Here is a 22035-nt window from a genome sequence, read left to right on the forward strand (position 1 = left end):
CATTGCAGTTGGAATTTGTATAACCATAATTGTGAACGCACATCCCCAAAATTCTCTTATCTCATATACTTATCTCTAGTTTATGTGCAATTTGCTATTTATTGCTTTCAGTTAATTGTTTTCAAATAAAGTTTTCAAAACCCACTGTTTCTCCAGATAGTAAAAGAAGCTTAATAGAAGGTAGCCAGTCGGTGATCTTATTCCCCGTATTTGACAATCCAGTACTGACCTTTAGCTATACTAGATCTATCCTGTTATACTTGCAGGTATTTTAGTGCTAATAAATAGTGCATCAATCGCCAAACGCGTTCAAGTCGAAGCCGCCGGAGTTTCCGTCACCGGACATTTTTACAGAAATTGGAGAAGAAAGAGAGATGATTTGAGAAGAATAGATGTGTGTTTGTGTGTAGAATGGAGAATGAAAGAGGAGTATTTATAGAATAAAAATAGAATTTTTTTTTTATCGTTACAACTGTAATATTAATGTTTTATTTATTTATTTATTTTTTTTGAAAATCAATTTTTTTTTAAAAAAAATTATTTATGACATCAGCTTGACGACGCCCACTCGCGGACCGGCGAGTGGGCGTCACGCCTAGCGCCGGCGCCCGCCAGCTCTCCCTCCGGAACGAGACGCGTGACGAGACCGGGACGAGATGGAGACTTGCATCACTTTCTCGATGCGGTCTCGTCTCTCCGAGACGAGATCGAGCCCGCATCGAGACGCGGTGCGGATGCTCTTATAATAAGTTGGTAAAATGCTGAAGTGGAAATAATAAAAAAAGAAGGTCCATTTGGAAGGACCTATCCATTGCTAATGCTCTTAGCGCCAATTAAGTTGAAAAGAAACAATAAATATTACTCCATTCATTCCACAATATGAGTCATATTTGGTGTGAGCACGAGTTTTAAGAAATACTATAAAAAATAATGAGTAGGAAAAATTAGTGGTATATGAGGTCCAACTTTTTATATTAATTTTATAATTGAATATGAGTGAAGTGAGTTAGTTGAATGAATGATCTGCTTAAAATTTATTGTAAAATTGAAATATGACTCTTATAGTGGAACAAACGGAAATGATAAAATGCGATTCTTAGCGTGGGATGGATACAGTAATAAAAATAGAGAAGATTAATTAAGGCGGGGGTGTTAAGCTAATTGGTGAAATTTGAGGGTTTAAGGTGAAAAAACATCGGCATCACCGATCATCAAAAGGAAGAGAGAGAGAGAAAATATCTGGTGTCCATCTTTAGAATTGAGATACAGATCGAATTTATTTTTTCGATTTGAACTCTTATCTCCGGCGGCGATACTTGTATGAGTTTGGCGTTACCTTGCAGTCGAACCACGAGCTCTTCTCAGGGGCTATTTTTTTCTCCTTCAAACAACGAATAAGCCCTATGGAGCCGCCGGCAGTACAAGAGGGCGGCGGAGCGAGGCGGCAGCAGCCTCAGCAACAAGCCGGAATCGGGCAGATGCTGACCGGAGTAATTAGGATAGCTGTTTTCTGGTACTTCGCCTCTAAATTCTTTGGACCAAAGCGATCGCCCACTCAATCCTCAACTCAGATCTCTAATCTGTTCCACAAAGGGGAACTGTTGGTTCGTAATTTCTATTAGCTTCTATTTTTTGATTGTTTCGATTGGAACTTTATCTGAAGCAATGAATGTGCGCAATGATAATTAGCTTCCTTATTTAATGTGCGTGTCGATTTTTCTTCGCTTATTTCTGAAATTATTAATTTGACGAAAGTCAGTGGGTGGTTTATGGCTTTGCTATATGGTTGATTATTGACTGTGGTTCTCACTTGCTTTATTCCCTAGACATATGATCTATTTGTGGATCGATGAATAAATCATCAATTGATGATTTTTTGGTTCCTACTTTATGCGCACTAGTGTATGTTTGAATTCACAGAAGCAAATTTAATAACTCCAGGTGCTTTGCTAACTACTATGTTCAGTAATGAAATATGTACAATAAAACAGTGCCATGATCTGTAGAAGCTTGATTATCACCGTCGTTGGTTTGCTTATCCTCCCTATTGGGCCAGTGAGTAGTGGATGGAGGAGCTACATGACATGATACGATAACATTGTTTTGTATTCTAACAGCACTGTTCTATTAAATGGAAAGTCTAATTTGATGCAACAATCGAACTTTTGGCACTTACTAGATTCACATTTTTTGTTTCCAGGACATGTGGTTGTACGTATCTGAGCATGAGAAATTTAGTGACTTTGGAAGTGAGGCCGCCCTTGTCTGGCAGGAGACAAATATACCTTATGCAGCTTGGACTCCAGATAGTACCAGAACTCTGTCATTGAAGTATCAACCTACTGAGGTGCTATTTCAAAATTCCTGATTTCTAACTACTTGGCCGGTTTCTTGGGTTTCACTTCTGATTCATTATAAACTATTTTACTGTTATCAGGCTTTAAAATCCAATGGGAGTCTATATGCCCACGTTTACTTTGCGAAGTCTGGCTATCCGCCAGATCCGCAGGACCCTGAGTACCAGCCATTGGCAGCTTTTGGGCGGACCCATGGTGGGATTCTGCAGACATTTTTTTTTCTTGCACACTGTTTGGCACAGCATTGAGGGTGCCCGAGATCTAATAAGCTTTTGTTTACATGTGTACAGCCATTGTTGTATATTTGCCCAAGTCAAAGTCTGACAGGAGGAAGAGTTTGTTAGGGAATTCAGAAGACTCTGGTGACGAAGGAAAGATCTCTGAGGTATCTGTTATGTTTTCACTTTGTCATTTGTTGATGATACTTCTAAATTGTTTATGCGTGTTCCTCCTTGTAGTTTTTTTATGCCAACTTTGATGCAATTATCGAATGTTTGGAATTGTATCAAGAAGTTTATGGAACTATTTGTGCTTCAGGTAGCCAAAGATGTTCCAGAAGATGAGAAAGAGGATGAACCAGCAGAATGGAAGTCATACTGGAAACCAAATATTACCATAAATCTGGTTGATGATTTCACAAGGTATAATCATCTAAGCATTTTCATTAACTGTTTATTTGTATGCTTTTCATGACTTATTGATTATTACTTTTAGGCTTATATGAATAAATTTTTATTGAGCTGCTATTTCATGATTACTACATGATTTGCTTATTCTACATGATTTACCATTTTGTGGCAGATATCCAGAGAATGCAGTTCCTCCAAATATTGCTCCTTGTATCCTTGAGTTAACTTCATCTTTGCTTTTTTAAAATTTCTGTTGCAAAATGATGTATGCCAAGTATACTTCGTACATATATCTTTCACTGACATATCTTTCTTTCATAGCACTCATACTAACAAAATCATGACTGATTAACGAAGTTTAGCTTGAATATTGTTTGCCTTACTTTTGTGATTATTTTTTCAGTTGGAACTGCACTTTCATCATGAAACATCTGATTTTTGTTACTCAGTGATATTCTAAGGAAGTGCTTTTAATTGTTATACTTTCTGTAATTGGACAGTTGGTTCTTCCTTTGCGTTCACACCATGATAGTCTTTGCGTTCACACCATGATAGTTTCATAGTATCTATTCCCTGACTCGAATAACTAGACATGAACATTGAGCCTACTACAGGAAATTACTACCCAACTGTCTTCTTCAATGAGTTTTGGTTACTTCGGGATAAGTTAATACAACTAAACGAGACCGTGACTGAATTGCCACTAAATCTCGAGGTTGCTCCCATTAGCATGACGAAATGGCAACTCTTCCTACAGATTGACCAATCATTCCAGGTTCATAGGAGTTATGGAAGCATGCTCGAAGGGGAAGCTGATGAACTTAAGGTATGATTGTTAGTCATATCATGTTTATTCATGTATAAGGATTGGGATCGATTAAGGACAATTTATGCATTCAGTATTATAGACTCTATTGCTCTGTATGACCGTATCATTGTATTAACATTCAAACTGCGTGCCTAATCATTTACTGTTTCAACAGAGAGTTTTTCTTGAAGGAAACCCTATCCTTTTAGCAGTTACCATGGTTGTTTCAGCTCTTCACTCAATATTTGACTTCTTGGCTTTTAAAAATGGTAATAATATTTTCTCATTTTGTAATCTTATGATGAGCATGCATTTGTATCAACTGCTGAAGCGCGTTAATTATGTCTACAGATATCCAGTTCTGGAATAAAAACAAGTCGATGGAAGGTTTATCTGCAAAATCTGTTGTTGTGAATTTCTTTTGTCAGCTAATTGTCTTCCTCTACTTGCTTGACAATGAAACTTCATGGATGATACTTGCAAGTTCTGGTATTGGATGCTGCATTGAGTTTTGGAAAATAGGGAAAGCTATGCATATTGAGGTAATTCAGTAAATAGTGTTTGCTGAATGTCATCAGTGTCCAAGTTTAGATAGCTCATGCTCTTAAACACTAAGGTGTGCTGAAACTTTCACGTTTGTTTCTCTTACACTCAGGTCGACAGAACTGGTACAATACCAATGCTTAGATTCCGTGACCGTGACTCATATGCTACAAACAAGACAAAGGAATATGATGATCTTGCTATGAAGTACTTGACATATGTCTTGCTCTTCCTTGCCGTCTGTTTCTCTATTTACTCTCTAAAGTATGAACGCCACAAGAGCTGGTATTCTTGGATCCTTTCATCCCTTACAAGCTGTGTCTACATGTTCGGTAAGCATTTTGGTCATGTTTTTTTTTGTTTTTCTTTCATCCTGGTGTGTATACCAACAAACAGTTTAGAAATCTCTTGTTTCTTTAAAAAATTCTTCATACCTCTTTTTTCTGGAATGGTGCCGAAATTATTGAAGAAAATTTGTCGAATTTACATAATCATATTCTATTCTCTCTGCTGCAGGTTTTATCATGATGTGCCCTCAACTCTTCATCAATTATAAGCTAAAGTCTGTTGCCCATCTACCGTGGAGGCAGATGACATACAAGTTTTTGAACACAATTATTGATGATCTCTTTGCTTTCGTGATTAAGATGCCAATACTACATCGACTTTCAGTCTTCCGTGATGGTGAGTTATTGGTAAAAAATTTCAATTATGTGAATAGAAAATCTGAACCAGGGAACTCATTTAATATTAAAAAAACAGTGATAATTAAACCTGCATCTTCAGAGGTTTGATTTTGAAGGCACATATATGCTTCAGTTGTGTAGTCTTTGCAGTTTCTTATACTTTGGCAACTTTTGGTTGTGCAGATGTTATATTTTTGATATATCTTTATCAAAGATGGAAGTACCCGGTCGACAAGAAACGTGTGAATGAATTTGGTTTTGGTGGGGAGGATGAGCAAGCCTTGGCGGAAACTACAGATTCAACACAGCAAACGGAAGAGGACAAGAAAACTAATTGACCTAGTCGTGATCAAAACAGATTGATACAGTGTAACTCAATAACAGATTAGTTATGGGATTGTTTTTGCTGCTCATATTTATATGCTTATTGTTCAATGTTTGCTGCAATATGTAGGTGTTTTTTTGACATGTGATTGGATTGTTTTTTTTTTCAATAGAAGAAGACAAGGATTCAGTATACACCACATATAGATTGTGACTTGATTGGCTTATGGAATAATCTGGCCAGTGGTTTTGAAAATCAGGAATTTTGGCTGGGTTTGCAATTGCAACATGATTGTATAATTTATGAGTACTAGTACTAATTTACAATTCTTCTGCAGCTATTATTTTGATCAAGTTTGCAAAGTGGTTTTCAGGATTTAACCTTTTTTACAGTGGTATATGACCAATTCCTTTCTCCTGAGATAAATTTTGTTTTTGTTGCATAAGAAATCTACGCACAATTCTCTGCAACTCCATTTTCTTTGACCACCCCATCTGTGCTGCCGTTGGCCTCCTCTGCATCGCCATTTTCTTTCTTCTTCTTTTCCCCCTTGTCTTCTTCAGCAGCCTTTTTCTTCTTTTTCTTTTTCTTCTCCTCTTCTTCTTTAGCAGCCTTTTTCTTCTTTTCTTCTTCTTCGGCAGCCTTCTTCTTTTCTTCTTCTTCAGCCTTGAGTTTCTCTTCCTCCTCAGCTTTGACCTTAGCCTCTTCAATCGCTTTCATCAATCTCATCAAACACCTCTCCTTATCCTCACCCCTCAATTTCGGCATCAAATTCTCCGCCACATCTGCCGGCGTCATCTTCGTCTCCTCCAGCAGCTGCCTTATCCTCCCAAACAACTCATGCTCCTCAAACTGCAAATAATTCTTCGCCAAAACCTTAAACGCCTCGTACCCGCAGTATGACAGCTCAATATGCTGATCCATCCTCCCCCTCCGAATCAGCGCTGGATCCAGCTTCTCCACGTAGTTCGTCGTGAACACGATGATCCTCTCCCCCCCACACGCCGACCACAGCCCGTCGATGAAGTTAAGCAGCCCCGACAGCGTCACATCGCTCGTCTTCTTCTCCTCCATCTTCTTCATCTTCTCCTTCACCGGATCCTTCTCTTCCTCCTTCTTCTTCTTCTCCTCTTCCTTCTCCTTCCTCTCCCTCTGCCCCGTCAGCTCTAACGAACAATCAATGTCCTCGATCACAATAATCGACTTCCCTGACGTGTCGATCAGAAGCTTCCTCAGCTCCGTGTTGTCCTTCACCGCGGTCAGCTCGAGATCATACACGTCGTATTCCAACAAATTCGCCATGGCCGCGATCATGGTGGATTTCCCGGTGCCAGGCGGGCCGTACAGGAGGTAGCCCCTCTTCCACGCCTTCCCAACCGACTTGTAGTAGTCTTTCGACTCCGAAAAATTGATCAAATCATCGATTATTTCCTTCTTCTTAACAGGATCCATTGCTAGCGTCTGGAACGTCGCAGGGTGGTCGAACACCACCTCGCTCCAGAGCCTCCTGCGGCCGTAAGAGTATCCGCCGCCGTCGCTTCCTTTGCTATTCGTGAAGAGCTTCCTCCGCCTCTCCTTGACCGTGATCGCCTTGCCCTGGTCAAGCACGTGCTTGATATATTCATTGCAGATGAGCTGGCGGTGTTTACGATGGAAGGTGAGGGAGAAAAAGCGCTTGTCAGCCTCACGCGGCCCCAAGGAGATGGTCTGGGAGGAAGGGGGGGTCTCGCGGGAGGCCCACCAGAGCTTGATGCCGCGGAAGTCGTCGGTGACGAGCTCGCTGGAGTTGGAGGCCATGGTGAGGACCACGGCCTCGGTGTCGCGGGCCACGGTGGCTTGGAGGTGCTTGGCCTGGGAGGTGGAGTGGGCGTTGAGGTAGCGCTTGATGGCGGCGTAGGCGAGGCTGCGCTGGAAGCCGTCGGGCTGGAACTCAGGGAAGGTGATGCGGATGTATGGGTAGAAGAAGTTGATGAGTTTTTTGAAGTAGTATTTGAGGGGGCGTGTGATCTCGCGGGGGAAGTAGTATCGGAACATGGTGTACGCGAAGACTGGGCCGCCGATTACGGAGCCTAGTTGGGTTAGCCATTCGGCCTTGGGAGTTGCTGCCATGGTCGATTTTGGGAATGTTGTGAAATGTGTAGCTAATTTGTGAACCAGTGTAACTATATAGGCGAGTGAAGGAGTCGTGTGTGATTTGGTGTATGAGATAGTTCTAAAGGTATCCTTCGAGGGCCAATGTGCTTACCTAATGTTTTTGTTTGGTGTATTTATTTAATTGAACTACCGACCCGAGGGCGGAGAAACGATGACGCTTCTTTCAAATGGAGATCAATAAATAATTATACTTATCTTAGGTGCAAACCCATTCCACGTCATATGAGTAATGGAAGTTAGAAGTTGGAAGTTGGATATAATTCCTATTTAATCTCAATTAGTTTGTGGCTATTTTGAAATGACTCAAAAATAAATCCGTGTAGGCTTAACCCAAAGAAGACAATATCAAACTAATGTTGAAGCTATGCATAACTTCAGTTGGTCTTGAAACTTGAAGAGAAGCTTAGGCGATGCTAAGTGGGGGATCACGAGGATATAGTTGTTTAGGAGTTGTTAGTCTCCAAGTGGGAGATTATTAATTATGGAGCTTAAAATATCTCTTAAATATGATTTGTTTCTTTGAAGTGTATTTCCTTTTGAGAGATTTATTCTTTAGAAGATATATATTTCTTTATGAAATGTGTTTTCTGTTTATCTGTTTCTTAGTTTGATTAGAATTGAAAATGATTGTAATGGGAACATGTCCTTTGGGTGGTTTATCTTTTCGGTGGTGGAATTTAATTTTGTCACTTTTCTAATTTTATGTGATGTCTGAATTAGTACATAAAATGAAATTGATACTCCATGTTAACCGAGGTACTTATTGACTAAGACTTTGAATTCCATCCTCTGAATATCAGATAAAATTGATCCTTTATTAGGTGAATGGTTGGCATAATATTAAGTTTAATATTACTATGTTTTGATTACAAGTCACAAAGTAACAGTAAACAATTTTTTGATTAGTTGGCAACTACTAGTAATTATTTTAGAATAAAAAGTTGATTGCGATATGAATGGTTAGATTTTCATCGTAAAGTCTTAGTACTATTTAATTTGCACTATTATTTAAATTAATGACGCGAATGCAGCAGCCAGCAAGCATGATTTCCATATAGACGAAATATAGACCAATGAGCATAAAAAATTATGTCACTACATATGGTATGCAACTATGCATGGTATATTAAAATAGGCTAAGGTTAATTTATTATATTTTGTCAAGTAATATAATTTCTCCGGTTCTCATTAAATATCTCAGTTTTTTTATTTCAACGATTCCCAATAAATATCTCATTTTATTTCTAAATGAATTCCACATATACCATACATTCTACTCTCTCCATTTCACAATAAGAGTCATACTTGCCATTTTGGTCCATCCCACGATAAGAGTCACACTTTATTTTTACCATAAATAGTAAGTAGGTTTCAAATTTCACTAACTCACTTCACTCACATTTTATTAAACTTAATATAAAAAAATGGATTTCATATTTCACTAATTTTTACAACCTATCATTCTTTACATTTCTCAACTGTCGTGCTCACAATAAAAATGCCCTCATATTATGAGAAGGTGGAGTATATATATCTATGTAGTCTCGGCCCAGAGGCAGTATCTAGTTGTTTGGTTAATTGGTAGTCCCTAAAATTGATATAAGACTAGTCCCTCTATAATCTGGATGAGAAAATACTCAGCAGAGTGTATTGTAATCAAAATGCAATACTTCCTCTGTATTAAAAAAATTGAAATATTTGAAATGATAGAGATTTTAATGCAAAATTGATAAAGTAAGTGAGAATGATTGATAAAGTAAGAAATATGAAAAGAAAAATGAGTAAAATAAGAGAGAGGAGGAGAAAAGGTAGTGAAAATAGAGTTATTGGATTATGGGGTCCATATCTAAAATAGAAAGAATTTAAAGTTTCTATTTTTAAGGAACGGTCCAAAATAGAATAGTTGCTATTTTATAAAACGAGGGGAGTATATTGGAATGAAACACATATCTTGTTCTTTTCTATTCTTTTTATGTGCTACTGTATTTATTTTTCTTATTGATAATTTTTTTTCAATTTCAACACTAAAAGATAGTACTCTTTTCGTCCACGAAATTTTGTCATTTTAGAATGTCCACAAAAAATAGTCTCATTTTTTAAAATTAAAAATTTATCTCTCATACTTTGTCCACTTTCTCTCCTATTTATCTTATTTTACCCCATTCTTTTTTCTCATTTTCCATCTTTACCAATTTTTTATTAAAATGCATGTCGTTCAAAATGAGACCATTTTTTTGTGTCGTTCAATAAGATTTGTATACTTAAAAATTTCAAATTATCACATCAATTATCATATTGTGTACTATACTTGTTAACAATCAAACCCCTGAATCACGAACACAGAGAAGATTGAAATTGAGAGAATTTCTTTAATTTATTGAGCTTGAATGAGTAATACAAAATGTTAATCGACAAAAGCTCTAATATCTCGGCCAAAAGCAATGAAAAAACACAATATCTCGGCCAAAAGCAATGAAAAAACACAGTCAACTCATTAGTTGATCTAACGGTTTACAATCAATCTATCAACTAAAGAAACCAACTGCCCAAATCTAAACAAGACTTTAAATCCTCCCTTTTACAATTCCTCAAATTTGGCTAAGTGTTGAGACTGATCTTGAACAAACATCTTCACAAATCTCCACCTTGCTCAAACAGCCTCATCACATGTCTGCAAAAGAATCAAGCTCCTGCACAATTCCACCTTCTCTCTTGGCAAAGCTTTTGTTAGCATGTCGGCTGGATTAACTTCAGTGCTAACTTTGAACACCTCAACCTCGCCTTCCTCAATCTTTTCTCTGATGAAGTGTAGGCGCACATCAATATGCTTCCTCCGCTCATGAAAAACTTGGTGTTCTGCAAGAGCTATTGCGCTGCTACTGTCATAGCCAATAGCAACACATTTCTGGATAATCTCTCACAACCAATAGCAACACATTTATGGATAATCCCCATTTCAACTGCCAATCCTTTCAACCAAAAACTTTCCTTGACCGCAGCTGCAAGTGCCAAGTATTCAGCCTCAGTTGTTGACAATGCCACAACATGTTGAAGACTCGATTTCCAGCTGACTGCAGATCCAGACATGGTAAACACATACCCTGACTGTGATCTCTTATGTGCTCTTGGCCCTGTGCTTCCAATTGCAAGCTTCCAAACCATGTGCTCTTTGCCCTTGACGGCATAACCTTCGGGTTGTTCCATGTAGATGGTCTCCTCAAGGCTACCGTTCAAGAACGCAATCTTAACGTCCATCTGCCACACATCCCAATCCATGTAAGCTGCTATAGACAATAGAATCCGGATCGATTTGAGCATGACCACTGGGGAGAAGGTCTCGTCGTAATCGACACCTTCCTTTTGGGTGTACCCCTTAGCCACTAGTCTTGCTTTAAAGACTTTAACTCATCTATCGGGTCCACGTTTACGTTTGTATATCCACTTGCTCCCAATGGCAGTACAGCCTTCGGGTAGGACGGATAAATCGTAGACGTCTTTGTCTATCATAGATTGTAGTTCCGAATCCATTGCACTTACCCATTGGCAATGATCGACATCCGTCTGCGCCTCTGCAAAGTTCCAGAGATCTAGTACATTGCTGTCCGAGGAGTGATCCATAGATTCTCCCAAACCAATGTACCTTTCGGACTCATGAGAGACCCTCCCACTGCGGTGCGACACTACAACATTAGGTGTAGAAGTTGAAGGTTCGGGAATTGGTTGTACAATAGGTACTTGTTCTTGGTTAATGGAATTTGTGACTGAAGTGAGCTCTTCAAGAGCCACCTCACTGCTGGGTTTATGATTCATAACAAATTCTTCCTCTAAGAATGTCGCATGAGTACTCACAATGACTTTCTTGTCTCGGAGACTATAGAATTCATAAGTTTTCGATCCTTTGGGGTATCCTATAAACAAACATACCTCTGTCCTTGAGTCTAGCTTAGTTGGATCCTTTTCCAAAACATGAGCTAGAAACCCCCATATCTTGAGATGCTCTAGATTGGGCTTGCGCCCATTCCACAACTCATATGGAGTGGCAGGAACAGATTTTGACGGTAAATTGTCTAAAATATGGCTCGCGGAAAGCAAGGCATGTACCCAAAATGAAATAGGCAGTCGTGCATAACTCATCATCTATCGGACCATGTTTAACAAGGTCATGTTCCTTCTTTCAGCTACGCCATTCTGCTGGGGTGTGCCCGGCGCAGTCAGTTGGGATTCAATTCCCTCTATCGATAAGTAGTCCAAAAACTCAGCACTGAGATATTCGCCTCCGCGATCAAATCGCAGGCTTTCGATACGTTTTCCATGATGCGTCTCAGCATAAGCCTTAAACTCCTTGAACTTGTCAAAAGCTTCAGACTTAAAGCGCATCAAATAAACATATCCAAATTTCGAGTAATCATCAATAAAGGTGATGAAATAGCGAAAGCCGCCTCTTGCCTCGGTTGACATTGGTCCACACACATCAGTATGAACGAGTTCTAGTACTTCCTTGGCCCTATTTCCTTTCACCCTAAAAGGTCTCTTAGTCATCTTGCCTTCCAAGCAGGATTCACACGTGGAAAATGATTCAGTATCTAGTCCTTTAAGAAGGTCTTGATCCACGAGAGTTTGAATCCTTCTTTGGTTGGCATGACCAAGTCAAAAGTACCATAAGTACGTTTCGTTCATTGAACTTGAAGGTTCCTTTCTTTTCTTTGAAATTTTCGATGCATTATTGAATTCTAATTTCCGATTATTAAATTGTGTAGATATGATCGTGTACAGATTGTTTTCCATGATACCACGACAGATATAAGAACCATCTTTCTTAATAACACAACTGTCATTAAAAGAAATCGAATATCCATCAAAAACTAATTTAGAAACTGAAATTAAATTTCTTCTAAAAGAATGTATCAACAAAACATTCTTCATAACCAAAAATCTATCACTACTAAAGTGCAAATAAACGTCTCCCACTGCAACGGCCGCCACTTTAGTAGCGTCGCCCTGCAAGACTTCGATCTCTCCATCATATAGCCGTCTTGTCACCTGCAATAAGTCAGGATCAAAACAAATATGATCAGTCGAAGCCAAACATGACTCGACAACTAGAGCTTGGTGCATACCTGTAGCCTTACCCTTTTTAGGGCAGTCTGGCTTCCAATGCCCCTTCTCTCCACACTTGAAACACTTTCCTGTTTGCTTCTTTCCCGACCTCCTCTTTTTCTTTCCCTTAGCTTCCTTAGGTGCGACCTGGTTCGTCACTTTCTTCTTTCCTGCGCCAAGCCTAGGGCCAGAGGTACAATGTGACGAACTAACCATTGCAGCCTTAGCTTGGTTCATGAGATCATCTGCCGACTGAAGTTCCGTCAACAACTCAGCCAAGGTGTAATTTCTCTTGTTCATCTCAAAGTTGAGCTTGAACTGCTGAAAGTTAGGGGGTAGACTCTGAAGGATGATAGTAACTTGGGACTCGGCATCAATGACGCCTCCCAATACCTCAATTTGATTGAGGTGGCTCATCATCTCGAGGACGTGGTCCCGCACAGACGAGCCTTCCTTCATAGTCTTGCACATGATACTCCGAAAGGCTTGAGACTTAGTCGTTCGATTCTGAGTACCAAAGAGATTTGTGAGATTTTGCATAATATCGGCGGCAGTTGCCATGGCGGCATGCTGATGTCTAAGCACTGTTGACATGGAGGCCAACATATAACACTTAGCCATCTCATTCGCCTTATGCCACCGTCTATGCGCATCTCGCACTGCCTGCGCGGCGTTAGCCGCCGACACTGGGGGCCGTGGAGTAGTGAGCACGAACTTGTACTCATCAGCCGTGAGAACGATGTCCAAATTTTGTTTCCAATCTATGTAATTTTGGCCCTCGAGTTTGTTTTCTTTAAGAATTGCAGAAAGAGGATTGAGTGACATGTTGACGATTTAGTTTGCACTGCAAAACATAATATTTACTATTTGTCATAAACTTATGTGATGAAATTGAGGAGATTAACCATAAAACTTTTCAAATTCTCACAACTATAAAATTAAAATTTTGTACCCTCAAGTAGAGGTCAATACACATAAAAATTTTAACATTTTTACTGGTCACAACACCGACGAATAGTCCAGAGACCCAGCACGGCATGGCCGCCAAATGTTGCCGAAGCACGACCATCAGATTTAGCATTACAGAATCTCGTTTCTACAACACACTCCCATAACAATGCTATGCGTTGATAACAAGACCAAGCTATCTCGTAAATTCTGTTTGAACTTCTGAAACTTGTAATTTCTTTAGGATTATTGTCCCCACAGCATGGGTGGCGATAATATTGGAAACTACTTTCTAGTCCATACTATTTAGATTTGAGAAGTTCACCTATATGAACTCGCTATTTCTTAGGATTATTGTCCCCACAGCATGGGTGGCGATAAGATTCAGAAATTAGCTTCATAAGTTGTGGACCAATCGATGGGAGACCATATACAAACTTAGTTCGTAATTATCGCTTAGATATTTGAATTATGGTTTTTTATTAATTATCCTTAGCCTTAGTGCATATTAAAGGCTTAATTAAATTCTGTTGGTATTTAATTGACTGGATAATTAAACATTTTATAATCTTTTAAACATCTCATTAAAGGATAATATATTAATTACTAAAGATTAATCCATATTCATGTCTTCTATAAGATTTATCTAAAATAATTAATTATTTATATCTTTGACTAACATGAATAAATAAACTTTAAATTAATTCCTTATTAAGATTGGGAAGAGAATAATATATTTTATTATTTAATGAAAATCCTACATATCTATCATTATAAGGATTCTAGATATATAATATAATTAGGAAACTATTAAATTATTATTGTCCATATCATCTAGGAATAAAAAAATATCCATAGATATGGTCAATAATCTAAATATTCCTAAAATACTAGGGAAATCTTCCCAAAATATTTTATTTCCATTAAATAATAATATTTTAATGATATCTTTTAATTATGAAATCAAATAATCATTAAAAAAATATTTTGTCGTTATCTCTTGATCGAGGTTCGCACGATCAACGACGATGAGATTTCCAACGAAGGTCTCGTCGGAACGGCGGTTGGCCGTCCAGCCCTCGCCGGAAAACGCTGCCGCCCTATTTTTTCCGGCGTGAATACGCCATGTATCGCGACGGTGCAAGCTGCATCATCACGCTCCCTCCGTTGACGTCATCTAGCGCGCGGCTTTTGTCACGCTGCTCCGGCGAACTTCATCTGCTGCCGTTCGTCTTCGCCGGAACCAGCAGCCGCCGCAAGCGGCGTCGCAGCTCTCGGTTCAGCGACGATCGGCCAAGGTTCGACTAGGGTTAGGGTTCGGTTAGGGTTAGGGTTTCTTGGCAGTGGAACCGCTGCTGCTCTCGGACGAGCAGTAGTTTCCGGCGACCACCACCAGTGTCATTCGTCGTCGAGTCCGGGGGGTGCAGGGACCGCGGTCTTGCCGGCGGTGTGGACGAGCCCTTGCTCGTTTTCACGTCGCCGCATGATCGCTCCTTGCTCCCACTCAATTGGTGCGATGTACGAGGCCTCTCCGGATCCGGCGGTCTCGCCGACGGCGTGCAGGAGTCCACCCTCGTCTGCGCGTCGCCGGTTGATCACCTCTGAAGCTCCCACTCGCTCGACAACCCTAATTGGATCGCATGTCGCGCGATTCGTCTCGGCGCAAGCGCCGACGAATCGCACGTCTCGTGCGTTCTAAATATTTGAGTTCTTTGTTTCGATAGTTCTTGAGTTCATCATGCATAAAAATATAACAACTAAAAACAAGAACATGCTTCGAAAACAAAAACGCATGCATACATGAATTTCGCGAAATTTAAATCCAAATAATCAGAGCCAAAGACTGGCTCTGATACCAATTGAAGGAACTGGCAGCGGAAGCGCTCACATAAATCAATTACATAATAATTCTGATCTATTTAGCAGATTATTTAGACAAATTCTATTTGCGTAAATATCACATGTATCATGCTCATAGCTCAAATAAAACATGCTTTAAATTAATTGAAACCTAAAACATGTTTTTCTACGGTTTAGCCATTATACCTTGAAGATTCTCCAAAGAATCGAAGATAGCTAGCGCCTTCTCCACGTGAAGATCTTTAGTACAAAACCACAGATCTTGTGTCTGGTTCCCGGACTGTAAACTGATATCAGGGTGGGCTGATCTCACCAATATACTAGGACTTAAAAATAAAGAAGACGGAAAACCTATCCCCCGAAGGAGAGAAAAATCATCCTCTTGAGGGACGAAAATTTTGAGTAAAAACAACTGTGTTTTCTGTCTCCTTTATTCTCCTATTTATATTAAGTCACATATTGGGCCCAGACAGGGATCTATGGAAGGCTTTGGATATGAGCTCCTCCAATTAGCTTTTTACTAATTAAATTAAACCCAATTTAATATAAACTTATAATTGGAATATTACGAGCAGCCACTACAGAAGTAATATTGCACTCCCCATCCAAATCCGAAATTATAAGTACTCCGGGTTTCCATTGCTTGATATTTATTTCCCGCGCTTAAGATAGAAACATCCATTAATTAATTATTGTCTGCTATGGACTTAATTAATTAATATCTTATTTATTCCAAGAGAGGACTCAGCAAGAAAATCTTATTTATTATTCATAGAGTAATAAACTCCAACTAGCTAGGTTCCGAATAATAAAACCTTATTTCAAGCTTCTCTTGAGGATGTTATCAAATGAGACTCACCTCGCGCACGATTCAACATAATAGCAATCCTAGCACCGCTAGATATTAATCACCACTACCCAATATACCAGGCTTATTGGGTTGCGAAAAACCCGCACCATTTGGTAAGTCAAAGTAGTGCATAATCAATACCGTATGCTCAATGCTAATGTACATTGATTAAGAAATAATAATTTACAAGACCTCGTCTTTCAGTAGATAGCATAAAGACTGTCTCGCTGTTATATCCATCCAGTGCTATACCACACCAACATCATCTTATTTCAGTAAGGCTTAGAAATAATCGGACTGACATTGCAACCTTTCACGATAGGTAGTCTAAGCCTATCTCGGGTTGTGAAATTCTTCTTTTTCTTTGTTCAAAACTGACCGTGTTACCTTAAAGTGAACGACGCCCACAATCGGTCTACTAAAACAAAGACTTAGACTTTTTTAAGTTACTTATACATTTAAATATGTAATAAATATCCATTAATGTAAAACATAACAACATTATGACAAAAATAATTTGTTTATTCCTTTGAAAAATAAAATAAGAGTTTTAACAATATTCAATCACTCGAAAGGTGATTTCAAGTATACAAACTCTAACAGTAGAAACATCCATACAAAGCCTAGATTACAACTTGGAGCAACATACAGAGTTTAGCCTAAACACATGGTAGAATTTGCAACAAAAACCACAGGAAAAATGCTCTCGGTGAGTGGAATTGGAATTTGGAGACGGATCGTCGGAATGTTGGCCGGAATTTCTTCATTTTCTTCCTCCTCCTCTCTTTCTCTCTTTTCCTCTCCCTTTTCTCGTGTCTGAATATGTCTCAATCCCCTCCAAAACCGCCCAAGAAACCAATTTGAAACCTAAAATTCGGCAGTTTTCGAGAAAAACGCTCGACCCGGGCAAAATGGTGCAAACCCGGGCATTTTTTATGCCAACACGGGCGTTTCTACTGGAGCCGGGCAATTTTGATGCCGAAAACGCCAGACCCGGGCATTTTTGTCGGTTTTGACTACTTCGGGCAACCTTCGTCAAATGGCCATAACTTCTTCATCCGAGCTCCGATTAAGGCGTACAATATATCCCCGCGAAGCTATTTCAAAGACGAAGATAATGGTGGTAAGATAAAAGAATTTGGACGCCATATTGATAGGCAACAAACAGTTTAAATCAGACCTCACTCCACATGTACATCTATCAACTAATATATAATAATCAAGCTTTAATGATTAATTGATAGATGATTTTAATGTACAAAATAGGAGAAATCATGGAGTAGAACAAGCATTATTTGATTCACATCACCACCCCAGCATCACCTGCATCCCCAGCTGCCACCCCGGCATCCCCTAAACACCCGGTATACTACTAACCCCCGTCATTCCCAGCATCATCTGCGGCCAAGGGTACATACTGTAGTACCCGCCCATCGGACCCCACCACCTCCCACGGGTACCGTTGGAGTTTGCGACCCGCTCGTCACTGGAGAAGAGTCGTTGTTGTTCTTCATTTTGCGATATTGCTCTTGTACATAAATTAAGAGAGAGAAGCGCGTTAAAACAAGTTGTGCGAATGAAAATGACGTGCAGATCGCGTATATATAGAGTTTCAGAAATTAAAAAAAAATTACACTAGCCGATCGGGGGCCTGCAATGGCGGCCAGCGGATCGGCTAGCGCCCGCGAATCGGCGTGGGCTAGCCGATTGGCTCGTCGATTTGCCGCTCGCCGGTTGCAATGGTCGGCTAGCGGACCGGCTAGCGCCCGCGAATCGGCTAGCCGACCTGCTAGCCTTCATTGCGGATGCTCTAAGGGGAAGTAGCTTGATAGGGAAAAACAGATTCATAAAAAACAATATCTCTAGTAACAATCACTTTTTCATCAAGCAAAAGAACTTTATACCCTTTGTGAGAGAGGCTATATCCTATAAAAGTCCCTCTAACAGACCTAAATTGGAGTTTATGTTTGTTATAAGGTCTAGAATAAGGAAAGCATAGGCATCCAAAGACTTTCAAGACTGAATAGTCATGCTTTTTAAGAAAAAGTTTTTCATGTGGAGAAGTGTTGTTGATGACCTTAGATGGCATGAGATTTATCAAGTGCACTGACATCATCCCAGAATTTTTGAGGAAGAAAGGATTGAGCTAACAAAGCCAAACCAGTTTCTACTATGTGCCTATGTTTTCCATCTGCTAGGCCGTTTAGCAGTGGGGTATAAGGGCAGGAAACTCTATGAACAATCCTACTCACTTTTAGGAAAGGAACTAAACCTTGAAACTCACCTCCCGAGTCAGATGTAGAATTTTAATTTTTGACCCCAAAAGGTTTTCACTCATGGCTTTGAACTGCTTAAAAATGCCAGTGACATCATTTTATTTTTTAGAAGAAAAATCCAAGTAAATCTAGAAAAGTGATCAACAAATGAGACATAATATGAGTATCCATTTCTAGATTTAATAGGAGATGGGCCCCAAAGGCCACTATGAACAAGCTCAAGAGGTGAATTATGCTGAGAAAAAGATTGAGGATATGACAGTTTATAAGCCATAGACGTACAACAAGGATAACAAAGTGAGGAAACTTTCATTGCATGATAAGGAATATTATAAGAGCAAGTCTAACTACATCTAGAGTAGGATGTCCTAGATTGACTGGAACTACTGCTGGATTTTGAGTTGGCCAAGCTCAGGGTATGAACAGTTGGACTCTCTGGACTGGAAGATGAGATGGAGATAGTGCCTCGCTTGATTGGGGTATGATCTACTAGGAAGTGATATAAGCCTATCTCAAGGGTTCCTTTGAGCACAATGTCCTTGGTGCTCAGATCCTTAACAAAACAAAAGTTTGGGTAAAATTCAAAAAAGACTAAATTATCTTGAGCAAACTCAGAGACACTAAGAAGGTTATTAGTGATGTTAAGTACATGCAAGAGATTTTTAAGGTGAAGTTTTCTGGGAAAGCTAGCTGAGTGAGATTTAAAAACACTTTCTCCAACATTTTCAATATTAACAACAGCCACATTACCAAGCAAGAGATTAAACCTCCAGTGTATTCAATGCTTATGTTGAGGTTGCTGAGATCATTAGACACATGATGTGTTGCTCCTGAATCTGGATACCAGCTTGAAGAAGCACTCGAGCCATAACTGAACTCTGATGGAGCTCCAACAGAAAAAGAGCCTGATGGAGATCTTGGCACTGATTGAAGCAGGTGAGCTGAAGAATTGAAGAATCCTTGATTATGCTGTTGAGGAGCATTTCCTCTTAACTGAGGTTGAGGTGGTGTGTAGTTCTATTCAAACCTATGCCAACATTTTGCTACAGAATGGCCAGGCTTTTCATAGCTGACAGACAATTTTGTTACTTCCTCTGCCATAGCCTCTTCCACCTCGGCCTCCTCTTTGATTTCTGCCTCCAAATCCTCTACCACTTCCTGATTCAAACTTCTTGTTGAAATTGTGTTGCTCCCTCTTCTGTCCAGAGTGTTGTTGGACCAGGTTCAGTGAAGGTTGAGATCAATCTGAGCTGATGGATTGAGCTCTGGTCGATTCCATTCTGTACTCAATGCTTAGTAAGAAAGCACTAACATCTCCAATACTCCATGGATCTGATCTGGATGTCACTGCACAGACTGTAGGATCATAATCTTAGCCAAGTCCTCCCAGGATGTGCAGAACTTGCTCAGCTTCAGAGATTCAGTAAGTTCTCATCTTACCCAAATACTCAGTCATAGACATTCCATCCTTCTTCAAAGTCTGCATCTGTTGCCGGTATTGCATCACTTTGGCTGTGAAGCGGCTTGCAAAGTTGGTCTCCAATGCACTCCATATATCTCTTGCAGATCTAAACCCGACCACCAAGGTTAGAGCTTTTTCTGACAATGAGGATAGGAGCCATCCAGCTACTCTCCTATCTTGCCTCTATCAAGTTATGAAGGCTGGATTTGACACCATTGACTCTCCATCTTGGTCTGGAATGAACTATGGAGAAGGATCAGTCTCTCCTGTAATAAATCCTTCAAGGCCATAGCCATAAACTGCAACATCTACTTGTTGTTGACACATGAAAAAATTTCCATCACTCAACTTTACTGAAATAGAAGGAAATTGAGAAAATATTGGTGGCAATGTTGCCAGTGGTATGGATTCGTTGGCTTCTGCCATTTTTGGAAAGAAACTAAGACACTAGGCTATAGGGTAGGATCCTGCTCTGGTACCATGAAAACATGCTGTGGAATCCATGAAGAAGAAAGATGAACAAAAATATGCTAAAAATGTATTGAGAGTGAAGTTGTTGCCTTTCATTGCATAACACAAAGTTCCAAGAACACATACATATATTCCACATTCAAACTATCTTGAATCTTACTCTAATCTACTCAGTACAAGATTAAAACATGTTTACAACCTTAATCAAAACTAACTCTGCTAATCATCTTTCTTCTTCAATTCTTTGATCAACACGTCTCCCCAATTACAACGGTGGTCCTCCACCTTAGCTGTCACTTTTGGCTCATTCACAACTTCAGCTCGTGTGAGGTTGATAATTGGTTTCATTCGTGTACCACATGCTACACTCACACGTTGAACATCAAGGCTAGATAACTTGACATTACACACGGTGGCTGGATCACTTTTGCTTTCACTTCTAACATAAAGTATGAACGCCACAAGAGCTGGTATTCTTGGATCCTTTCATCCCTTACAAGCTGTGTCTACACTCTACATGTTCGGTAAGCATTTAGGTCATGTTTTTTTATTGTTCTTTCATCCTTGTGTGTGTACCAACTAACAGTTTAGAAATCTCTTGTTTCTCTAAAAAATTCTTCATACCTCTCTTTCTGGAATGGTACCAAAATTATTGAAGAAAATTTGTTGAATTTGATTATCTGTTCAGGGTTACACACGATATATGTACATAATCACATTCTATTTTCTCTGCTGCAGGTTTTATCATGATGTGCCCGCAACTCTTTATCAACTATAAGCTAAAGTCTGTCGCCCATCTACCTTGGAGGCAGATGACATACAAGTTTTTTAACACAATTATTGATGATCTCTTTGCTTTCGTGATTAAGATGCCAATACTACATCGGTTTTCAGTCTTCCGTGATGGGGAGTTATTGGTAGAAAATTTCAATTACGTGAATAGAAAATCTGAACCAGGGAACTCATTTAATCTTAAAGAAAAACAGTGATCATTAAACCTGCATCTACAGAGGTTTGAATTTGAAGGCACATTTATGCTTCAGTTGTGTAGTCTTTGTAGATTCTTATACTTTGGCCACTTTTGGTTGTGCAGATGTTATATTTTTTATATATCTTTATCAAAGATGGAAGTACCCGGTTGACAAGAAGCGTGTGAATGAATTTGGTTTCACAGATTCAACACAGCAAACGGAAGAGGACAAGAAAACTAATTGACCTAGTTGTGACCAAAACAAATTGATACTATGTAACTCAGTAACAGATTAGTTATGGGATTGTTTTTGCTGCTCATATTTATATGCTTATTGTTCAATGTTTGCTGCAATATGTAGGTGTTTTTTTGACATGTGATTGGATTGTTTTTTTTTTCAATAGAAGAAGGAAGACAAGGATTCAGTATTCACCACATATAGATTGTGACTTGATTGGCTTATGAAACAATCTGGCCAGTTATTTTGGCTGGTTTTGCAATTGCAACATTATTGATAATTCTTTAGTTAAGGAATGGATAAAAATGGCGAGGGGCTATGAATAATGTATGACATTCTTTAGTTAAGGAATGCTATTGTG

General features: G+C 39.3%; 2 protein-coding genes across 3 annotated transcripts; one reads left to right on the forward strand and one right to left on the reverse strand.

The window, feature by feature from the left end:
* The first annotated feature begins 1193 nt into the window (after positions 1-1193).
* Positions 1194-21837, forward strand: LOC125213878 (cleft lip and palate transmembrane protein 1 homolog). Of its 2 annotated transcripts, none has more exons than XR_007175032.1 (13): positions 1194-1604; positions 2201-2347; positions 2438-2552; positions 2648-2742; positions 2895-2998; positions 3159-3196; positions 3577-3812; positions 3970-4063; positions 4146-4336; positions 4450-4622; positions 20937-20990; positions 21205-21478; positions 21560-21762. XR_007175032.1 is itself a non-coding variant. In XM_048114650.1 (13 exons), exons 1-13 carry the CDS (start codon positions 1404-1406, stop codon positions 21679-21681), a joined length of 1764 nt encoding a protein of 587 aa, XP_047970607.1. In that variant the 5' UTR covers positions 1200-1403; the 3' UTR covers positions 21682-21837. The 2 variants fall into 2 exon arrangements, 1 of the variants encoding a protein (XP_047970607.1); XM_048114650.1 differs by lacking the exons at positions 20937-20990; positions 21205-21478 and adding exons at positions 4854-5021; positions 5207-5320 and having other exon boundaries at positions 1200-1604; positions 4450-4669; positions 21641-21837.
* Positions 5597-7472, reverse strand: LOC125213880 (AAA-ATPase ASD, mitochondrial-like). Its single transcript, XM_048114655.1, has 2 exons — positions 5991-7472; positions 5597-5921 (listed from the first exon to the last, which is right to left on the reverse strand). Exons 1-2 carry the CDS (start codon positions 7455-7457, stop codon positions 5799-5801), a joined length of 1590 nt encoding a protein of 529 aa, XP_047970612.1. The 5' UTR covers positions 7458-7472; the 3' UTR covers positions 5597-5798.
* Positions 21838-22035: the final 198 nt, after the last annotated feature.

This window comes from Salvia hispanica, chromosome 3 (assembly GCF_023119035.1).
Source record: "Salvia hispanica cultivar TCC Black 2014 chromosome 3, UniMelb_Shisp_WGS_1.0, whole genome shotgun sequence".
NCBI classification, from domain to species: Eukaryota; Viridiplantae; Streptophyta; class Magnoliopsida; order Lamiales; family Lamiaceae; genus Salvia; species Salvia hispanica.